This window comes from Gallinula chloropus, assembly GCF_964237585.1.
Source record: "Gallinula chloropus genome assembly, chromosome: 4".
Classification (NCBI taxonomy): Eukaryota; Metazoa; Chordata; class Aves; order Gruiformes; family Rallidae; genus Gallinula; species Gallinula chloropus.
In genome coordinates this window covers 46,308,984-46,331,526 of record NC_140088.1, presented here as the reverse complement: position 1 = coordinate 46,331,526, position 22,543 = coordinate 46,308,984, and the positions used below count along the sequence as shown (strand labels likewise).

General features: G+C 41.0%; 1 protein-coding gene across 1 annotated transcript in view; it reads right to left on the bottom strand.

Annotated features, from left to right (window-relative positions):
- Positions 1–16,576, bottom strand: part of ANO3 (anoctamin 3) — a gene marked incomplete at both ends in the record, with an annotated part of 221,817 nt that extends 205,241 nt beyond the window's left edge. The window contains one exon of the mRNA XM_084263699.1: positions 16,423–16,576. Within this exon, the coding sequence (XP_084119825.1) occupies positions 16,423–16,576 (154 nt within the window). The remainder of the gene's footprint in view (positions 1–16,422) is intronic.
- Between the last annotated feature and the right edge of the window lie 5,967 nt (positions 16,577–22,543).

Sequence of the window (22,543 nt, the reverse complement as noted above, 5' to 3'; positions counted from 1 at the left end):
TTTCAACTATAGTGCAGAGGAAGACCATATAGATAAGCAGCTCCCAGAGCAGGTAATACAGTGTATACTTGCCATGTGCTTTTCCCCAAAGCACTTAATAGCACAGCTACATTTTTAATCACAAATGTGAGATTAACTCATGTTATTTGTGTCCATAAAAATAAGTGCAAATGGAATAATCAAAACATCTAAATATTTAATTCCCACTGAACTAGTGCGTTTACATTTTTACACTTCAACAGATTCTACCTTCAGGTTAAACAAACAAGCCCTCCAGTTTATGGAGTGGGAACTGTCACATCACTTTAAACAAAAACCATGATGGCAGTGAGAAAACAAAGCAAATCCATTTTCAACTGAAAAAATGATTTGAACAAGAGTTCTGACTCCATCACTCTGGTATCTTACCCGTTGTGAAGTAGGAATGCATTAACACAAATATTAGATTCAAAATTCTGGAAATGAAAAGGCTAACCTTACCCAGATACTATGGAATCATCCCTAAACAAGACATGAGCATAAAACATACCATTACTCAGTAAGAAGTGCACATGAGTAGCCAAGATACAAGAAGATGGGAAAGAGAAAGAAGCAGTTAAGTCTGCAGAAAGAAATCCCATCTGGCAATTTCTAGAACAGATCTGGCATGAAAAGTAAAGTTTCAAGATCTCTTTCTCCAAGATCACTGCATACAGGTACAAGAAGCAAGCTTTGAAGACATCAATGTAAAATAAAAGGAATTTCAGCCTTCCCAATGTTGACAGATGACTGCAAAATGAATGCAATGCCTCCACAATCATGCGACTCCTGTTATATATGTGTAAATATTAAGAAACATAGAGCTTATCCGTATCCCAGAAACAGTATGGAAGAGGCCAAGGGGCAAAGGTTGAAGAGTAAACAAGAAAGTCAAAGCTTTAAGTCCAGTTGTTTCCTAGCCTTCCGCCACAAAGCCTCCTAGTTCCTGTGGAAGTTCTCCTATTTGAAAGCTGTGTCAAATTAAATCATCCTGAAAGCAGATGCAGTCACATCTCCCAGTGGTTTCTAAGTAACATGAGAATATCGCAACAACAGTACTACAGCAGCAGGCTTGATTAAGGATTCAGAGCACTGTGTAAAAATAAAGCTGTGCTCACACAGAGCCCTAGTCATTTCAGAGTATGGTTGCAGAAGTAATAAAACCTCCAACTTTCACCTACTTTTTAGCTAAGTCAACTCCAGACCACAATGTTAACTTTTACATATTACGCCTGGTTCTCCAGCATCTTCAAAAGAAGAGTTACTTATCGAAGGTCATAACCTTCTAGTGTAGTATTTTTTAGCATATAAATAAGTATATTACAGCTCAAAGCAGATAGTATGAAAAATAGCTTTCACAAAAGAACGAGGATTTGAAACTACCTTTTATGTTTAATTCGTTGGCAGTCGTACATCAACAACCAGTCTGATGTTTTTCCTTGTAAGTACTAAATTGGGCCCAAGATTAATAAATGCATTAAACAGTCCAGAAGCAGCAAAGATCAAGAAATATTGTTTCACATTCTAGACACTAATTTTGCTCTTCATATGCAATGTCCAGCTTCTGCAGTAAATGCCATCTGAATTAATTTTGTGGAGCAAAAAGGGTTTTTTTTGCTGTACTATTGAATTTCCAGGGTGATTCGCTCCACCCCCTCCCACTCCCCCCTTCAAAAGATTTGCTAGCCACATAATTCCTGTGTATTCAGGATCCTGATACTGCAATGCCAGGAAACACTCCTCACTAACACAAATAAAAACAAAAAATCCAAAGCCCACATTACTCATTTTGAAAGTGTCATTGGATCTGATAAAATTTAAGGTAAGTTCTAAAATACAACACATATCACAGAAGGGATTTCTATCAAGGTTTCATATTTAAGTAAGGTAGCTTGCAAATCCTCATCCTTTTTCTAGGCTAAAATAGCAAAGGAATTTAGAATGAAACAAGTACCAAGGACCATAAAAATTCAATTAACATATTGCCAATGAAAGTCCTTGTTAATGCTGGTTGTTAAACAGTTCTCTCCCCTGAAAAACCATTAACTTCTAGTGGAGGTGGGGTGGGTTATAATTTAGTTTAAAAAAATAACAACAAAAGAGAAACACTTTCATCAGGAAACATCCCTGTTCTATCATTAAAAAAAATGTAATTTTTTACTATTTGTTTCCACACAACAAAGCATTCACAAAAGAAGTGGTCAAACTTCTTGAGATCACTAAGCTTGCAATTCATTTCGCTACACCTTGTGATGTTTAATTGTAGCTGCACACACTGAAACACGGATATTGGATTTTAGCCTAAGCACGTGCTGCGAGAATGTGGCCAAGTTAAAAATCTTCAGAATGTCTTGATAATTTAATTTTTGACACCTTGCGCAACTACCCATATTTAATGACTAAACTCTGATAATTAGTTATTGTCTGACTGAATAAAACTTGACCACTGTAATTTGGTTGGAATTAAATCAATAGAGGAGCTTTAAATTCAAGGCACATTGTATACTGATGCTGTGCAACTATCTACTGGAGAATGGTTTAATCATTAACTGACACCGAAGTCAACAGGACCACGGTTTCAATTTGCCTTATAACACCTGTGTTGTGCTGCAGCTACCCAAGGCTGACACCGAGGAATGCAGAGCGAGGCCCTGGGTTTCTTAAACGAGCGGCCTCAGAGGCAGTCCGCCAGTGCGGAGGAGGAAAACAAAGAACTCTGCGTACTCAGGCCGCTCAGTAACCCTTTCATAGAAACATTTAGATACACAACAGAGAGAAGTGCAAGAGCTTTAGACAGAACTGGGTGCTATGCTATGCTACGGTGTCAGTAGTGGGAATTTGTTTAAAGTTATAAAATGTGTTAAAATGTAATTCATACTGGAATGGCAAGAGGAAAATGAGATAACAATAAGATTCCACTTTTAGGAACAAAATTATCAGCTTGAGTCCAAACCCTCAAACCTTTGATTTGTTATAAACAATTCTTCCAAAACCTGTTTGGATTTCTTGAGAGGTCTGTGCAGTAGCTTTTGTTCATATCTAGTCATCTACAGCTTGAGGAACAAAAGCACATTTGGAGTGGATTTGAACTCTGGGAGCTTTGTTAGGGAATAGAGGAAAGGAAATGGCTTGTTTGTTGGTAGTTGTGTTCTATGGAAAAGATACTTTTGCATGGAAAGTCCTTAAAAGTCTTACAGTCTTGTATCAGGTTCATGACAGTTATATCAAGTATATAGACATTATTTGAATCACATTTCTACTATTGATTATACTTGTAAATGAGAGGAAACTTCTGGTCAGGACATGGGTAGTCTGACAAGTAGCTGCTCTAGCTTGCTACAAAAACTTCCAATGCTTTACTAATAAAAGCTGGTGTTGCAGAACAAGCCTACAGAACTTTTGTTAATTAGCTAACAAGATGATGTGTTCTTTCAGGTCTTCAAAGAGCATATTTAAGGTTTTTCTCCAATTTAAGAAAAAAGATGAATAAGAAAATCTTTGCTCTGCTGCCCTATGCAGCAGCAGCAGAAAGAAATAGTCCCATGGCTTAATTAACTCATGGCATTATCATCAGAGCTATTTTTGGAGGACAGTTTGAACAAAGCAACAGGCCAACTTGGAACATGTGGTAACTTCATATTGTTACATTAATCCGGTTTTTATACCCCTTATTTTTAAATAACTTCTCCAAAGTCAACAGGGACCATTTGGGTGTATGATTACATCCCACTTGCAAATCCAAAAGCCTGAATCACACTGACACCTTTGTTCCACTCACACATGGTACGTGTGGCAGTGAACAAAGGAGTTCTGACAGTGCTAAGTGGTCACCTTCCCAATCTGTTCTCGAAGAAGTCGACATATGTATGCATGCACTGTGAGCTGTTCCAAGTTTTAACAAGATTTCAAATCACCACATAAAACACCTCGAAAAGCACATTGCCACAAGCTTGGCATATCCAAGAGATTCCTTGTTTCTCTCCCTTATCTCTTCAGGAGAAACAGCTAAACCAGTTTTTCACTCTAAGAGTTAGTTGCAAATTCATTTCTGCAGAGTTATCTGCAAGGAGTACTCCATAAAAATCAATCTGCATTTCTATAAAAACCCCATTAAATGAAAACCTTTCAGTTCAACTGTTCCTTCACAGTAGCTCAAGTTGCTTTATGGGTTTTTTTTAAACAGAAAGATTAATAATTAAAGCATAACCATATGAGTAAATTAACACTTTCTTGCATCTGAAGCTTTCTCTTGGTGAAGGAGAAACAGTGGAACTGTCTTTGTATATCTCCTCATTTCCTCTAAATAACTTCTCACAAGAGCTTCACTACATCATTCAGAAAAGACAATATTATGTTCATAGTTGAACATCCCTGTGGCAATATTTTACAGGATTAAAAATGATGTGTGCCTGCATTACAAATTTGACGTAAATCCCCCAGCTGAAGCAAATGGGTGTAATTCTGTGAAGGAACTGCTGCTCGCCAATTTACGGCTTTTCTTTTAAAATTGGGAAGGTAAGGGATAACACACTTACTACTTGGAAATCAAAATGGCATTCAAGCTCATGCACTGGCCTTCTCTTTGAACTCAACAGATCATATCCTGATTCTATGTATATTTTTACTATTTTATGATTCCTTGAAAACAACTTTCCTATCTAGAAGTATAAAGTGTTATATTTTATTCTTGATGAATTAAATCCAGTAACATTTGTAAGACATGTCAAATCAATAATGTAATTTAGAAAAACTGAAAATACATTAACTTTCTTTTTAAACTCACACGGTGCTTTATAGAGTTTATGGCTCACCAGCTCTTTCATAGTCTTGGACACATCAGTCAGTACCTATTTTTCCAGAGATGCTAAGTGCACCTGTTGCTGTGAAAAATAAGGAGTTTTAGCGTTTGATTCTTTTTAATTAAGGCTCCTCAATGTCTTCACACCTCCTTTTTCAAAAAAATTGCCTGAATAACAACAGAGAAGATTACTCATTTCTGGAGACATTTTAATGTACGTAGATGGCACACATGATATCAAATCTTGCGTAGTTTTGTCAACTATACTCACAAAAAAATAACTAGGAATATCATCTTCAAACTCCCTTCCTTATTTTAGTTCTCTTCTTCACAGAAAACATGTATTAAGCAAAATTTTGCAGATTTAAAAATAGGAGAGAATAACAGTTCCCTTTTTTTTTTTTTTTTTGAAAGAAGATTAAGATAGAGAAGGAAAACATGAAAGAAATGGAAATGATTAGCATCAGTATGATACCATTGGCACCAGCTGAGAAAGTCACAAATCAACTTACTAAAGACAAGCCAGAATACTAAGAGAGAGGGGTAAGGAAAGTTAAGGCATTGAAAGTACCTGAAATTTAAACAATTGGTTTTAAGAAAGAAACTGAAGTTGGATGTTTGAAGTGTGTTATGCTTAGAAATGAATATCACTCCTAAAGTGAGAGGTGTAAAGGATTGAGTGAGAAAACAGATGCTAAAAATATTAGACATGCAATGTGAAGTGAAAAGTCATGAGAGGAAACTGAATCAAAAGGTATTGATGCACAGATGTGAAAAGTTACTTTGTGCAAAAGTCAGGAAAAAAGTTAGGAATTTGAGCAGAGGGGAAGTCTTTTTCAAATGCTCTATATGGGGTAAATCAATAGAGCAGCATGTCTTCTGGTTGTGAAGAAGAATGAGAGTAACATTGCTAAGGAAACTCAAAAAATATGAGCTACAGAGAAAGGAATCAACATCGGTGCCAAAATATAAATACAAGATTACAAGTCAAATTTATAGTGTTAGTTATGAGGGCTTTCAGTGATAATCCTAAAATGATCAGTTCTAGAGGGTGGTTTGGACGTTTTCACACTCATTTTGGCACACATTACCCCAGTTTGCTAAAAGCAGCAGTTTGAGGACTTCTGTCTCAAATGACTGAACTTTGCAATTGTGAAACTGATGGTTTACTTTTCTTGAGCTAAGTGCTATACTTCCTGCAGGACTTCCGTACTGTTTAGTTTGATGAACGGGTAGGATATCCTTGAAGAGGTACTGGAAACATGGTCAAGTTGCTTTCCTGTTCTTTCCTTTCCTCTGAAAGAGCAGATACTGATCGCTGCCAGAAACAGGATACCAAACAAGGTAGTTTCTGACCTGAGCCAGTACAGGAGTTCCTATAAGTCCTACAAAGGACAGAAAAGCCTAACAGTTCCCTCCCAGACTTCCTAAATCTTCTGTGCTTTGCTTTTCCCAGCAAAGCAAAGATCAGAAGGAAAGCATATAGAGTTCAAAATTATAACTGTAGGTAACAAACTTTTCTGAAAGTAATAGTTATCACATTTAATTCTTCTGCTACAGATACTATTAGGAGAAATAGAACATGCCAAAAATACATTGTAGTAAGTTTTGTGAATTTTGAGGATGACAACGTCTAAATGTAACATAAATATACTACTTTGAATGACCCTTGCTATTTCATTCCTGAGATAAGGAAACAAGCCAGTAATACAGCCTGCATGAATAGTGTGTTCAAAACTACATTTTTCCAGATGTGAAGGGAAAAGATATAAAAAAACTGCATTTGTTACATCATTCAGTTAAGTTAGTCAGAGAACAAGGCCAAGTCACTCAAGAAGAATAAGATATCAACATTTGGAATAAACTTCGTTAAACTTAGTTTTGATCCTCTTTGAATTCTGAAGATTTATGTTCATCTTGGGTTCTTATAAACAAAAAATATAAAGGTCACATAAATATAGAGACTCACAGCTCCTTAATCCTGAATGATTCAACCTTTTGTCTTCTTCTGACAGAACAAAAAAACCCACAACAGTGTTATCCCAGAATACACATGCTATTTTTACTACCTTTTATTTCTAAAATAGCATTAAATTTAGTCAATATAAGTGAGCAACAATTGGCGCCTCATACCAGGCATTCCACAGAGACACAATGAGGAGCCAACTCAAGCACCATCAAGCCTTTGTTTACACAGAAACAACTTCCATGGTCCCTGCATTTTTTGAGACAGTCACTTTAAGAAACCCACAAACTAATATAATTATACTCTTGATTGATGCACATCAGAAACTGTTTTTTTTTCAAAAGACTAATCATAATCCAATCTTTAGGCTGCCAAAGTGCTATTGAGTAAAAAAAGCCATTTTGTCTTGGCAAGGCCAACAGGGCAAGAACATCTACTCATTAATTTTTGTCTCTCTAAAGCTGCACTAACAGAGCTTGCCTTTGTGAGGCTCCTGGAAGAGAAAAAAAGGCAGACCACGTACGTCTCATCCTTTAGCAAAATAGAATCAGTCAGCAGGATCTGAAGTGTAAATCTGTGACACAGCAGCATGAGATTTTGATGACGATTCACTAAAATACTTCATTAGTTCCCTTGCTTCAGCTCAGCAGAAATTTGTTGAGGTGAAGACTGAATAAATTAATACCCCTACAAGGGTGTTTTCCTTGAATATTTTATAATATTTTCTTGTAGAACTGAAAACTCTTGAACAGAAAGAGATGTGGGACCAGCTTTGGAGTGTCAATATTGAAATTTTGGAATAGAAAAGGCAAAAATATGTTATGATGAAGAAACAGCTTGCAGTGTGGACTGACTTAAGTTATTTTAGTAACTTTTTGGAGTTCTGGTATTTAGTCCTCTCAGCACTTTAAGTAGGAAAAGCAGAAATCAGTTTTAAGCTCTTATTCACGTTCCTAGTGCTGCACTCAGTATGATTGACCTGCTATTCCTTATCACAGAAAGGATAGAATAGGAACAAACACAGAAATGAAAGAGTATTTAATACAACCACCAGGAAAAAAACATGCAGATAAACAAAAATAACTTCCTTCTTAATAGGAAATAGAAAAAATTGGTTCAAAATATCCAATAAAAAGACAGGGTGGAATCAACTTGCACTTTGGAACTCAGTTTAACAAACAGCATTCTGTTCTTTCAAACCAAATTCACTTAATATTTGACTACTGTTCCTGTTAGCAACAGATGGAAATAATTAGTATTAGTAGCTGACTACCATATGCATTTGCATTACAAAGCAAAAGAGAAATATAACAGCAAAATAAGAAAAAGTATTTCTTATTTAAAAGATTTAAAAGATGCTTTAGCATAATTGTACTGGCTCAAGATCTTGATATATTTGGATCTAAGTGACTTCACCATACCCCTCCAAAGGCAGAGCAACAAATAAAATAAAGACCTAAATAGTTATTTATACTTTTTCATATATACAAATCTCCTAAAGATACCATGTCAATTTATTATTTTACCACAAAGCCTGCACATGACACTAATGTCCAGCCAAATTCTCTCTGTGCTTTTGGAAAAACATACTTGTCTCTTCCAGCAGCACTCAGAACTCCTTCTATTTATAACGTTTAGCTGCCTACGCAGATAATTCTGTGTATAATTCTCTCTCTCTCCCATGATGTCCCTTCTAAATATTACTAAACTTGCGTTTTCAAGAAGTTTTGGATTGTGTTTTTTTTTTTTTAATAGGACTGACTTAGGTCATATTATAATACTGATACAAATACCATACACATCTGAAATATCTGCTTGAGCTTCTATATGTTTATGATTGTGTAACAGATGCCCAAACATGAATTGTTTTATTTGTGCAAAAAAAGAAACTGATTGTAAACAATATCTTATAGACCATGTACTAAGTGACATAATTTGTTTTCTCATTGAATACTGTCTAGACACAGACACCAGACCTTACAGCAAATTCTCTGTTCAGAGCACAGCTGTATTCTGCACCACCAGTGGAGCATCCTTCACTTATCAACGTTATTGAAAAGCAGCCATTAGCCCACTCCAGTTGTAACACTCAACTTTCATGCTTGTTCTTTCAATACATGCTGTTATTATAGCACACAGAAACATATCCCCAGACTTAAAAATTTAAGAGAACTGAAATACCTCAGTGACATCCCATCCACACTGAGTCGCCTTGCATCCTATATTGTAGGTGGAGACCTGTCTGTAAGTTTATGCCCGTTATTCAAGCATACAGACCCACTTCTAACAGCTAAACTACAAGTGTTTCATTGCTGCATTCAAGCTTTGCGTGTGTAAGATACACTGTGCTAAAAGGAAACTGTACAGATTCAACTCTTGTTCAGATTTTTTGATCTTTGTTACCAAACCTGCATTGAACTGTTGTGTAAGTATTGACTTCACCTTCCAGATCAGGAGAGTTTTAGTAATATCTACAAGGGTAGCATATTCTTTATGTAGACATACTTCCATCTATTGCTACTGAGATAATTTGGGAAATAAAATCCATGATTATGAATCATTAGACTGTCTTTACTTAGAGTTGGTTCACCTACCCCACTCTTGAATTGAAAGTAAATAGCTCACTAGAGGAAGGAAGAGCACAGAAGAGAAGCGATGCCTCTGGGAAAAATTACATTTCTATATGAAAATGTAACCCTAGTTTCCACTTATTGGAGCGATATGAGTATAGAAGTCATGACCCCGGGGGCAGAGGTGAATGCCTCAGTACATTAGGCCTCTCTGCATCTCTGAATTATTCATTAGCTACAAGGTTTTGTGTATTATTAAGGAAATCTTGGTACAGAGGATAGCACCAAAGAGAGAAAGATCTTCCAGGTGTAGATTGTAGAACATTTTAAGTTGAATACCAAAAAAATGGACTCTCAGTAGTATTAAAGTCTCAACTCAACTGAGGACCTACTATGTAACGTTGTGACCCAACCTCAGTGCATATATGTACAAACACACTTTCTCCCCACTTCCTATCCGTCTGCAATCACCACACAAGCAGTCCACTACATCTGCAAAACCGGCAGCATTTTACTTACGGCATTTCGAACATAGTAAATTCTGCCTCCAAGGTAAAGTTAGAATTAAAAATAGTGTTATCCATCAGAAAAAATGCAATATGCTCTCCTGCATTGAAGTTAGGAGACCACTAATAACTTATGCTTCTGTTCTTCTGTTGAATTATGTTTCTTGGTCACTTTCAACTAAATGGAGGCTTGACAAGGCATAACTAGTAGCATGATTATTTCTGAATATTGATCTTCCTGACAGGAGTCTCTCAAGTGCTTCTTGAAATGACAGAAAAATGCATTTCCTGACCTTCTGTTTCTCTTCTCTGGAAGAGAAAAGTAGAAAAATAGCATCTAATCTTGGTGCAAGAATTACTTTGTCAGATTTGTTTAATCCAAGTAAAGACAGTTTCAATAATTATATTAGTGTTTCAAGTCCTAATTCCACATTAGGCTGCAGCTTCCTACAGAGCTCATGTGAAGACAGCACTTAGTTTGACTGTAACCCTCCGAAGCAATTCTATGTATTGTGTCTGTTCCCTTCTTGTTTTTATTATGCAATCCAAGTAATTAAGGTAAGGCAGTGGTGTGGTACAGATTTATGCTGCAACCTGTTTATTCAGTTCCCTGAACACTGTGATGCAGCTACAATTGACACACTTCTCAAAATATACAGAGAAAATTTTGTTTAGCAATTAAACTACTTGCTTATTGACATTAGGAAGAAACACTGATTTAGCAGATATTCAGAAGACGGAAGTATTTTGATGTTTCAGGGATGATGAATACCTTTACTTAGGGCATGTTTATATAGAGCTTTATAATCCAAATTCCACCCCTCTCCCCGCAAAAAAAACCCCAAACCCACAAACCTCAAACCTGTAGATTATTTATTTTCCCCAATACCAATCTGACCCCTGAGGGACTCCACTAGACACAGGCCTCCAGCTAGATTCTGTGCCATTGTTCAAAACTTGCTGGCTTCTTCTTTTCAATCAGTTCTCAATTCACCTCACTACTCAAACTTCCAGATCACACTTCCTCACTTTAGCCATGAGGATACTGTGTGAGACAGTGCCAAATGTTTTACTGACATCAAGGTAGACCACTTCTACTGCCCTATTATCAATCTACCTGGTTATATACTTATAAAAGGCTGTTAGATCAGTTAAACATGACTTCCCCTTGGTAAAACCATGTTGACTGTTCCCAAAACCCTTCTTATCCTTGACATATCTTATCCTTGCCTAAAGACAGCACAAGGTTAAGCCTTTCCATCACCTTTCCAGGAATGGAAGTAAGGCTGACTGGTGTGTAGTTACCTATGTCCTCCTTCTTGCCCTTTTTGAAGGCTGGAGTAACATTTGCTTTCATCCAGTCCTTGTGCACCTCTCCTGTTTCCCAGGGTTTAGCAAAGATGATGGCCTAGCAATGACTTCTGCCAGCTCCCTCAGCAACCTTGGGTGCATCCCGTCAGGACCCATAGATTTGTGGATGTTCAGTCAGCTTAATTCCTGACCCAATCCTCATCAACCAAAGCAGACTCATCATTTATCCTGACTTCCTCCGGTGCTTCTGCCATCTGGGGCTCTTGCAAACAGTCTCCAGCAATGTAGACAGAGGCAAAGAAAGCATTCAGTAACTCCACCTTCTTATTATCCTCAGGCACCAGGGCACCCACTTCATTGAGCAGAGGGCCTACATTGCATATAGCTTTAGTTTTGTCTCCAACAGGTATTTGGAGACTACCTTTCTGTTGTCCTTGACCTGCCTTGCAAGGTTTAATTCTAAAGAGGCCTTAGCCTTCCTAGTTTCCACTCTATATGCCCTGACAACAGTCTTATATTCCTCCCAAATGGCCATCCCCTCCCTCTGTGACCTGTGCACTCTTCTTCCACTTAGGTTTGCCCAGCAGTCCCCTGTTTAACCACATGGGCCTTCTGCCTCCCTTTCCTGACTTCTTTCCCATTGGGATGCTCTGATCTTGAGCTTGGAAAAGCGGTCTTTGAATATGGACCAGCTATTTTTGGACACTTTTTCTTCCTTTCCTGACAGCACAAAACTGAGAGGGGTAGCTGACACACCAGAGGCTGTGCTGCCATTCAGAAAAATTAGACAGGCTGGAGACCTGGGGAGAAGTTTAATGAGATTTAACAAAAGCAAGTGTAGGGTCTGGCATCAAGGGAAGATCAACCCCAGATACCACTATAGGTTGGGGACTGCCCTGTTGGAGACCAGCATAAGTGAGAGGGACCTGAGGGTCCTGGTGGACAGCAGGATGACTATGAGACAGCAACATGCCTACATGGCATCCTGGGGTGTATTAGAAGGGGTGTGGTTAGTAGGTCAAGAGAGGTCCTTCTTAGCTTCTACTCTGCCCTGGTGAGACCGCACCTGGAATATTGTGTCCAGTTCTGGGCCCCTCAGTTCAAGAAGGACATAGAACTCCCTGAAAGAGTCCAGCACAGGGCCATCAAGACAACTGAGGGAGTCAAACACCTTCCTTACGAGGAAAGGCTGAGGGAGTTGGACCTCTTTAGCTTGGGGGAGACTGAGGGGTGACCTTATTAATGTTTATAAGTATGCAGAGGGTGAGAGTCAGGAGGACGGAGCCAGGCTCTTCTCAGTGATGGCCAGTGATAGGACATGGGGAAATGGGTACATGCTGGATCATAGAAAATTCCATGTGAATCTAAGGAGAAACCTTTTCACTGTGAAGGTGACAGAGCCCTGGAACAGACTGCCCAGAGAGGTTGTGGAGTGTCCTTCTCTGGAGATATTCAAAACCCACCTGGACATGTTCCTGTGTGATTTAGTCTAGGTGATCCTGCTCTGATCTTTTGAGGTCCCTTCCAACTCCTAATGATCTGCGATTTTCCCCCCAGTAAAATACCTGTTAAACATTTGCATTTCAATAAAGGAATTTTTTAGACTGTGTTACACAACTTTGCATTCTAGTTTCATCTGACGTAAAGTACATGATTTTGTTCTTCTGTGATGCAACACCCCCATAAGGCTGTGATATGTGCATTGCAAAGTTTTTCCAGAGAGGGTGATGTAGCAAGATGTCTAAACAGGTTGCCAAGAAGCACTTAGAGCTCAGGCTGCTGCTGCCTCTCTTATAACCACCTTAGAAAGGAAAAGGAGGAGTAGATACCTGTAGGGAAATTTGGTAAATTATTGTCTTTTTCATCATATTTGTTCTGGTAGTATATGAGATCAAGTTTTGTTCATCCTTTCTTCTTCATTCCCACAGGTTCTGATGCCTACAAAGGGATTTAATTTTATGGTGCTCAAACTCAAACCACATACACTGCTCTTCTAACTCCCAAAGGCTCTTCTACCCCTTAAGCTCTGCTAAAAGCAAAAACTAAAGTTGTTACACCTCTGTAGATACAGACTTGCTACATTGATAGTCTTCAACACAAAATAATAACCACCATTTTCCTCTCCCTGAACACTGTCAGCCTAGTTGTAGTTTGTGCCCCACAGATTAAAATATTTTGCAGAAATATGATCTTAACTTTTTAACACTTTCATTGGGATAAGTGTAATAATTCACGTTGGTCCTTTTACAGCCTCATACAGTGTATAGATGGTTTCAAATACATAAGCAGACCAGCAGTAAAAGCTTCTGAAACATAGCAACTATTTTCTGGAAGACAATTTTCACATCAGTTCCCCAAAAAGTTCATCAGTAAAGGAACAAACAAAAAAAAAAAAAAAAAAAAGGCAGAGAAAAGAATTATTTCTCCAAGCCTTGTAGCCTTCTACCAAAAGTCACAAAATCAGAAGATTTCAGGAGAGTTTGAGTGCTGTCCTCCAACCATACCACTAACTGTTACTTATGGCTTTTTTAATACATATTTAAGAGGTTTATTCTAGATCAAGATTTATTTGCACAAAAACATCTCTAGGAACATATTAGAAAATTTATGTAGAGGTTTTTTTTCCAAGTTTGATTTTTCTAATAGCTGTAAATCAAACATTGGGATATAAAGGCCATTATTACAGATCAAACATTTTCAGTAATTTCCTAGCTAAAAGGATGAAGCAGAACAACAATTATCAGGGATAATAAGGTTTATATCTGCACAAATATTTATGACTGGAATATTCAGATGCTTTGCTTCCTCTGAGAAGTCTGAACAGCAAATGCACTGGGTCTTGGAGAAAATTCTACCCTACCAAATACAACAGAGACCTGGTCCTATAATTTCTATATCACAGAGAGCCTTCTCTTGTCCATTAGTGAAGACAAATCACTGTAGCTAGCATACTGGCACTCATGTTATCATATTGTATTCTAATTCTTTACAGGACAAGTAGCATATAAATCTAAAAAAGATTTGTTTTCTCAGAGATAACTTGGCATCCCAAAACTCACCAACCCCACATTATCCACCATGTCTACCAGTATCACTGCTCCATTCAAACTTTCAAACAGAGTCCAAGTAACCCAAGTGCTGCAGAAGAGAATGCTGGTCTTAATCTGATGCAGAACATTTGTCAGATGAGCTTGGTCACACATATCAGAATTTCATTTCCCATTCCAAGAACATCATACTGAACTTCAGGATACAACTTGGTCGGAGTATTCAATACTCAATATCTGTACTGTTAGGTGTTATGTTTAAAATTAACACACTAGTACTACAAGAATTTTTTTTCTTTACTGATCATCCACTGGTTTTGTATAAGCAAAAGCTGTTTACTGATAGCCAGTATTGAGCAAGTGGAAGCTTCTTTTGGGAAATGACATGTGAAAGCCCAATAGGACTTGTTTACACTGTTCCATTCAGCCTTCAGTCAACCCAAAACAACACTAGAAACTACAAAGTGCTTGCTTACTTTAAACACTGGCAAAATCACAGCAAATTTTAGAAGGAAGATGAGACTGTATTTGCTTTATGTTATCATTCATAAACCCCCAAAATACTAAGACAATATATCAGCTCCTTTTAAATTCTTTCCATGGTGTAACAACATATAATTAGTCTTCAAACTGACACATTTGTCAAAGACACTTCCTAAAGCTGTTCCTGCTTTAGGAATAGTAAGCAGTGTTCACAAATATTTGCAAGACAGTTCTTTTAAAACAAAAATAATTACTTTTCCAAATGAAAGAGTCCTAAGAAGGAGATGTGATAATTTTTTTTGTACCTCTTTCCTGCAGAAATCTGAATGGTATAGTTCCACAAACAATATGCTGTCCATGCTGAAAGTTCATTTTACCCTTGATTGACAGGGTAGGCTAGAAAAGATTACTATGATGTTTAGGGAACATAGCAAAGTATCAGCTAGCACAGGCGTAAATTATTTAGTAGCATTTCTTTGAGGTAGAAGAGGTAATTTTGAAATTATGTCATAGGATCCCAGGGGAACAGACAAGCACTTGCTTCCTGAGCTTACAAAAACCTGCTAACATACAAGATAAACTTCCAAAGTACACCTACTGAGAAAATTCTATTTCACAAAGTTTAGTGAAGGCTTTAGAGGATGTAAAAATTAGAAAATTTCTATTAGGGAGAGCACAAGTTACATGTTTTTCCTAAAAAATTACAGAGAGCATGACATCCCAACCCCTTGACCTTTTTCATGTGTAAGAACTGAATTTTTAAGTTTAAAACTTCCAGGCATTTGTGCAGAATTAAAAATATCAAAAGATATATTTACATATTTACCTACTTTAGCCAAGGGAAAGTTACAGTCTCCCACTGCAGGTTAGTTGTCCTGTTCCAGGATAAAGCATCACTTACATTCAAACAGTCTCCATTTCTCCTGTCTGTGCTTTGTTTTGGGGATCATAAGCAAGTGACAAGAAGATCAAAGCAAAATTATCCTTTGCAGGTTAAAACATATATAGTTCACAAGAAATCACAGTAGTCATTCCTAAATGGTATTTTTCTAGATGAATGACCATCCAGTAACTTCAGAAAGCTTTAAGGACATAATTGATATTCCATTGATTAACTGCAGATGCCAAGGCAGCTACAATCTGTATTTTTCATTACTATGAATTTTCAAATAAATTAGTTTAGTGATGCTTTTTTTGAGATTTTGGGGTAGCTATTCTGGCTATAACACCTGCTTCAAAAACAACAAAGGAGCCACAGCAGTCACAAAGAGATCTTACACCATATGCAGTTCCCTCTTTACAAGCCCTGATATGATAAAAAATACTTGAGAAGAGCAGAATAGGAGTCACAGTACTAAACACTAGAGAGCACACCTTACTTACACACCTTGCAAAGCCTAATACCAGAGAAGCCTTTGGAGCTACTCCAACTTACACAAAAACGATGTCACCTCTTTTGGAAAGCTCAGCTTCCAGGCAGTGCAAAAGTAACAGTCTCTTGGGCTCTTCTTCCAGCAATACTCTATGTGCTGGTGTGCTCAGAAGATAATTTTAAAGAAACATATGTTCTATCCTTTAAAGTAAAAATGCTTTCATACATTGCATGCATGTGGCAGCAAAGGATCATGTGTTTTTCTTATTTGGTCTAACAGTTTACTCGAAACATTTACATGAGTAAATAGACACTTATTTGAGGAAATAGTTTGTATAAATTCATGCTTACCAGCTGGTGCAGAATGTGAGCAGTGAAGTTGAAAACCGTGATGATCAACACATGATTCACTGAATTTGCCTTCCTTAAAAGCTGACTTGGAGTCCTTTTTTCTCTCAATCTCATCTGAAGACAACGTATCCAGTTCCATTATCACAGCTGACATTGTAAGATAGTCTCAGTATAATTCAAAATAAAAACAAAACTGAAGAAGCCGCTTGAAGTTCAGCTTCCCCAAACTTGCTGTCTGGGAAAAAACAACTTCCTATCACAAAAAAGAAGCCCCAGCTTCCCCAAGCTGTAATAGTGCTGTTTTTACAGCTCAGCAGCATTTGCTAAATACTCCAGCTCTTCTGTAAGGTAGAAAAACACTACTTTAAAAAGTTGTTCTGTTCTTGTCGTGACAACAGTATCGTGACATTTCTGTGTAGCTGCTACGAAAATAGCAGGGCTACGTGGAGACATCTATGTCTGCTAACTTGTGGACTTACTAACTTGGCTTTTAATTCACATTTTATTGCTCACTGGTCCAGCTGGGAGGGGCTAAGCAATACCAATGGAAACAAGTGCATCCTTCACACTAGCCCAGCAGACAGACTGGCAGCTGCACCCTAGAAGTTACTCCAGTTTCCTCTGAACACTCAGGTCTTTGAGCTGTGTGCAGCAAGATAAACAACCATTAGCTACATCATTCCTTGAAAACAAATAAAATAAGGAATAGAGAGCTATTTCAGACAGCCTCGAATATAAAAGGTTTTTCTAGGGAAATCAATGCTTTATTACTATATTAAGGAAAGCTTCTTAATCTTTTAAGCTTTATCTTTATTATTCTTTTACTTTCCTTAAGTGCAAGTAAGCCTTAACAGAACTCAAGACAAAGAAAGGATTTGTTTCTTTCCAGCCAGCCAGAGAGTACAGTAAGTAGTGTCAAGGGAGTCACCCACTGGTGATTGTGGAAAACTACACAGCCATGACACGCTGAAGCTGAGCCAAGCCTGAGGCAGGTGATGCTGAGAGGAGGCACCCTGGCTAGGGAAGCCTTTAAGTGCACTGCCAACTCTGCATTTCCCTCAAAAGCAGCAGATCCCATAAGGCATGAATTGTCACTTACGGAAATGTATCACACTAGCACTTTTCGTAGGAAAAACGGCAAACCTTAGCTAAAGAAAATGCAGTGCAGTGATTTGTCAGCTATTAGGTGCCTATTTAGCTTTTCTTTTCTCGGTGGAAGAGAGCAGTAAATAATACAAGAAAAATCTATGCAGCCATGCAGTTTTTACTAAACAGATCCTTTTCCTGCAACAAGAAGAAAAAATACAAAAATCTCTAAACTCATGCTGAGAGAAGTGGATTCGCAGGGCTGCCCCTGATGATGGAAGTCAGGTTGCAACTGAGCTGCCTGCAGTACCCTCAGTCTACACAAGCATTAAGCAGGTGGAGCTCCCATGTGCTTGCACAGGATACTTCTCCTCAACCAGGGCCCAGATGTTAAAAAATAGATTAAAAAATAACGAAGAAAGAAGAAGAAAAAAAATAAAATCAGCAGCATACTTCTTTAAGTTAAAGAATTTGTAAGAGGTAATTTCAGATGAGTGACAATCGAAGCAAGGAACCCAAGTGAGGTAATGAACCTAATACTAATAAGTGGAACAACATGGAAAGGGCAACACAAGGGCAGCTTTCTAAGGAGGCCAGAAATAATATGTGGCAATTCTCTGTGTTTCATTTCACTTCAATTAATGCACATGAGGGGTAGGTAGGAAAAAGACATCTTGGTCAAAATGTCAAAACACTCAGCAAAACATTAGAAATGGTTATATAATGGAGAAAACAAGCAAACAAGTGGCACACACAGCTTGGAAGGCAAAGTAAGCAGGGTTCACACAAAGAAAGGGGAAAAAAATGAGGAAACCAGACTTGCATTGCATCCTCTCTAATAGTCCTCTATTTCAGTTCCTCCTTTAAATATGTAAATTTAAATTATGCCATATTGTTGAAGTAATCTGACTGACTTCTGAAATAAACTTGCCCTAAATGACATTGCTAGCTGCTAAAATAATTTGAAATTTTACAGGTGACAGTCTTACCAATGTATCCGAAACAAAATCTGTAGCTTAAATGGCATTTACCTAATCATAAATATGCAAAATATCTATTTTACATAGAGTTGATACTCATTTAAGGCCAGTGTATCAAAACATCTAAAGAAAGGAAAAGCTTAATCATCTACTAAGACAAAGCATCATGAATGCAGAGGGAGAATCATTCTTCCACTCAATGTCCCAAGAGGCTCACAATCCAGTCAATCCCGTTGCATCCCAATCCCGTTACTGCACGATCCAACCTATCAGTCAATCCTGTTACCCCCAATCCCGTTACCTCCCGAGCCAACCTATCAGTCGATCCCGTTACCTCCCGAGCCAACCTATCAGTCGATCCCGTTACCTCCCAAGCACCTTACCTCCCAAGCCTATCAATCTCCTTAGCTCCCTATCTACTTACCTCCCAACCCTATCAAACTCCTTAGCTCCCAACCTTACTTCCCAACCCTACCAACCTCCTTACCTCCAAACCTCCCTACCTCTCAGTCCTATCAACCAACATCCTTACCTCCCAACCCTATCAATCTCTCAACCCTATCAACCCATCCCCTTACCCCCGAACCTATCAACCCATCCCCTTACCCTCCGACCCTATCCAACGTCCTTACCCCCCACCCCTATCCAACGTCCTTACCCCCCACCCCTATCCAACGTCCTTACCCCCCACCCCTATCCAACGTCCTTACCCCCCACCCCTATCCAACGTCCTTACCCCCCACCCCTATCCAACGTCCTTACCCCCCACCCCTATCCAACGTCCTTACCCCCCACCCCTATCCAACCTCCTTACCCCCCACCCCTATCCAACCTCCTTACCCCCCACCCCTATCCAACCTCCTTACCCCCCACCCCTATCCAACCTCCTTACCCCCCACCCCTATCCAACCTCCTTACCCCCCACCCCTATCGACCAACCTCCTAACCCCCCACCCTCTTAACTGCCGCCTCTCTGACCTGTCGACCCTCCGACCTGTCGACCCTATCGACCGCCAGACCCTAACAATCTCCTTACTTCCCAACCTCTTAGCCTCCCAAGCCTACCAACCGACCTCCTAGCCTCCCAAGCCTACCAACCGACCCCCTAGCCTCCCGACCCCCTAGCCTCTCGAGCCCACCAACCGACCCCCTAGCCTCTCGAGCCCACCAACCGACCCCCTAGCCTCTCGAGCCCACCAACCGACCCCCTAGCCTCTCGAGCCCACCAACCGACCCCCTAGCCTCCCGAGCCCCTAGCCTCCCAAGCCCCTAGCCTCCCGGCCCTAACAACCCCCCTCCTAGCCACCTGACACTATCAAGCTCCTTACCTCTCAAACTCCCTGCACCCCTGCCCCATCAACCAGCCTCCCTGCCCCATCTGCCTCCCAGCCCCATCGGCCAACCTCCCTGCCCCATCTGCCTCCCAGCCCCATCGGCCAGCCTCCCTGCCCCATCTGCCTCCCAGCCCCATCGGCCGGCCTCCCAGCCCCATCTGCCTCCCAGCCCCATCGGCCGGCCTCCCTGCCCCATCTGCCTCCCAGCCCCATCGGCCGGCCTCCCAGCCCCATCTGCCTCCCAGCCCCATCGGCCGGCCTCCCAGCCCCATCTGCCTCCCAGCCCCATCGGCCGGCCTCCCAGCCCCATCTGCCAACCTCCCTGCCCCATCGGCCGGCCTCCCAGCCCCATCTGCCAACCTCCCTGCCCCATCTGCCTCCCAGCCCCATCGGCCAGCCTCCCTGCCCCATCGGCCAGCCTCCCTGCCCCATCGGCCAGCCTCCCTGCCCCATCTGCCTCCCAGCCCCATCGGCCAGCCTCCCTGCCCCATCTGCCTCCCAGCCCCATCGGCCAGCCTCCCTGCCCCATCTGCCTCCCAGCCCCATCGGCCAACCTCCCTGCCCCATCTGCCTCCCAGCCCCATCTGCCTCCCAGCCCCATCGGCCAGCCTCCCTGCCCCATCTGCCTCCCAGCCCCATCGGCCAGCCTCCCTGCCCCATCGGCCAGCCTCCCAGCCCCATCGGCCAGCCTCCCAGCCCCATCTGCCTCCCAGCCCCATCGGCCAGCCTCCCAGCCCCATCTGCCAACCTCCCAGCCCCATCTGCCTCCCAGCCCCATCTGCCAACCTCCCAGCCCCATCTGCCTCCCAGCCCCATCGGCCAGCCTCCCAGCCCCATCTGCCAACCTCCCAGCCCCATCTGCCAACCTCCCTGCCCCATCGGCCAACCTCCCTGCCCCATCTGCCTCCCAGCCCCATCGGCCAACCTCCCTGCCCCATCTGCCTCCCAGCCCCATCGGCCAACCTCCCTGCCCCATCTGCCTCCCAGCCCCATCGGCCAACCTCCTTGCCCCATCTGCCTCCCAGCCCCATCGGCCAACCTCCTTGCCCCATCTGCCTCCCAGCCCCATCGGCCAACCTCCTTGCCCCATCTGCCTCCCAGCCCCATCGGCCAACCTCCTTGCCCCATCTGCCTCCCAGCCCCATCGGCCAACCTCCTTGCCCCCCAGCCCCATCGGCCAACCTCCTTGCCCCCCAGCCCCATCGGCCAACCTCCTTGCCCCCCAGCCCCATCGGCCAACCTCCCTGCCTCATCCACCAACCTCCCTGCCTCCCTGCCCCCACAATCACCTTGCTTCCCTATCAATCAATTGCCTTACATCACAGTCAATGAATCAATCCCATTACCTAACAATTGCCTTACCTCACAACTGCCTTAACTCACAATCGCCCTACCTCACAATCAATCACTTTAACTCAAAATTGCATTGCATCAAAATCAGTCCGAACACCTTGCCTCACGGTGGTTTTAACTCACTTTCACATTACATCACAATCACCTTAGCTCACAACGGCCTTACCACACAATCAATCGATCAATGGCCTAACCTTAAGATTCCCTTACCTCACAAGCAATCCAACGCCTGACCTCACAAGCGATCAATCAATTGCCTTACTTAACCATTGATCAATCAATCGCATTACCTCACAATCGCCTTACTTAAAAATCGATCAATTACCTTATGTGATATATGTTGTGACATACTGTGTCCCTCAACGAATGCCTGTACCAGTGGACTTATGTCCCAACATTGCTGAAATATTGCATTAAAATGCTTGTAAAGGGTTAAGGAAGACTTGCTAACAGGATGGCTTGAAGTGCCATAGTGGTGACCTCCCATAAACAATGCCTCACTTGAATGATCTGCCTCACTGATAAAGAAGAAACATCAATTGGGACGTAAGTTTGAGTCTAACACCATATTTTAAGTAAATTACACACTCCAGGATGATGTGCTCTGTGGAAATAAAATGACTTCCTTGACAAGTTCCAGTACCCCCCTCCTCCTAATCTGTTCAATGAATTCCTTGCTTGTCTCTAATTGGTCACAAATGCAGGCAAAGCATTTCATTGTAACTAGTTCAAGCTCCCCCTTGTCCTTGCAGGTATACAAAACCTGCTGAAACCAAACTTGTAGTTTGGATCAGAGTCAAGGGGTAACTGAGTCTATGCAAAACAGAAGGTTACTTGCAGTGACAAAGAGGAGCCATCCGACTTCATCCTCAAGACCCTCAACGACCACCACCAAACAGCAGTGCGCAGGCGCAGTTGGGACGAATTTATGGAAATCACTTCTTGGAACTCATTTTAATATGAAGCAGGACAAGTTATGAATATATACAGGTGTATGAGGTAACCTAATGAATAAGTAACATTGAACTGTATATAACCAAGAAGAACTGCCACGTTAGTGTGCACGTCCGCAGTGGAGCAATGCCCCGTGCACCCAGCGCTGAAACCCCACCCCCACCTGACGTGAAGTCAATTCGGACTGCCAGGATGCCTCAGCTCCGTGGTGGTAAATATTGCAATCTCTCTCTCTCTCTCTCACTCTTCTCTCTTTCTCTGTGCTCCCCCCCACCCCCACCCCATCTTTCTCCTGCACACTTGTTGCAGGCTAAATAAAATAACTTAAACCTTGACTCCATTTTGAGTCTTAATTCTGCTCCCGAGAATTGTGAAGACCTCCTCACGATAAAGCACCTAATTGGACATCACCCA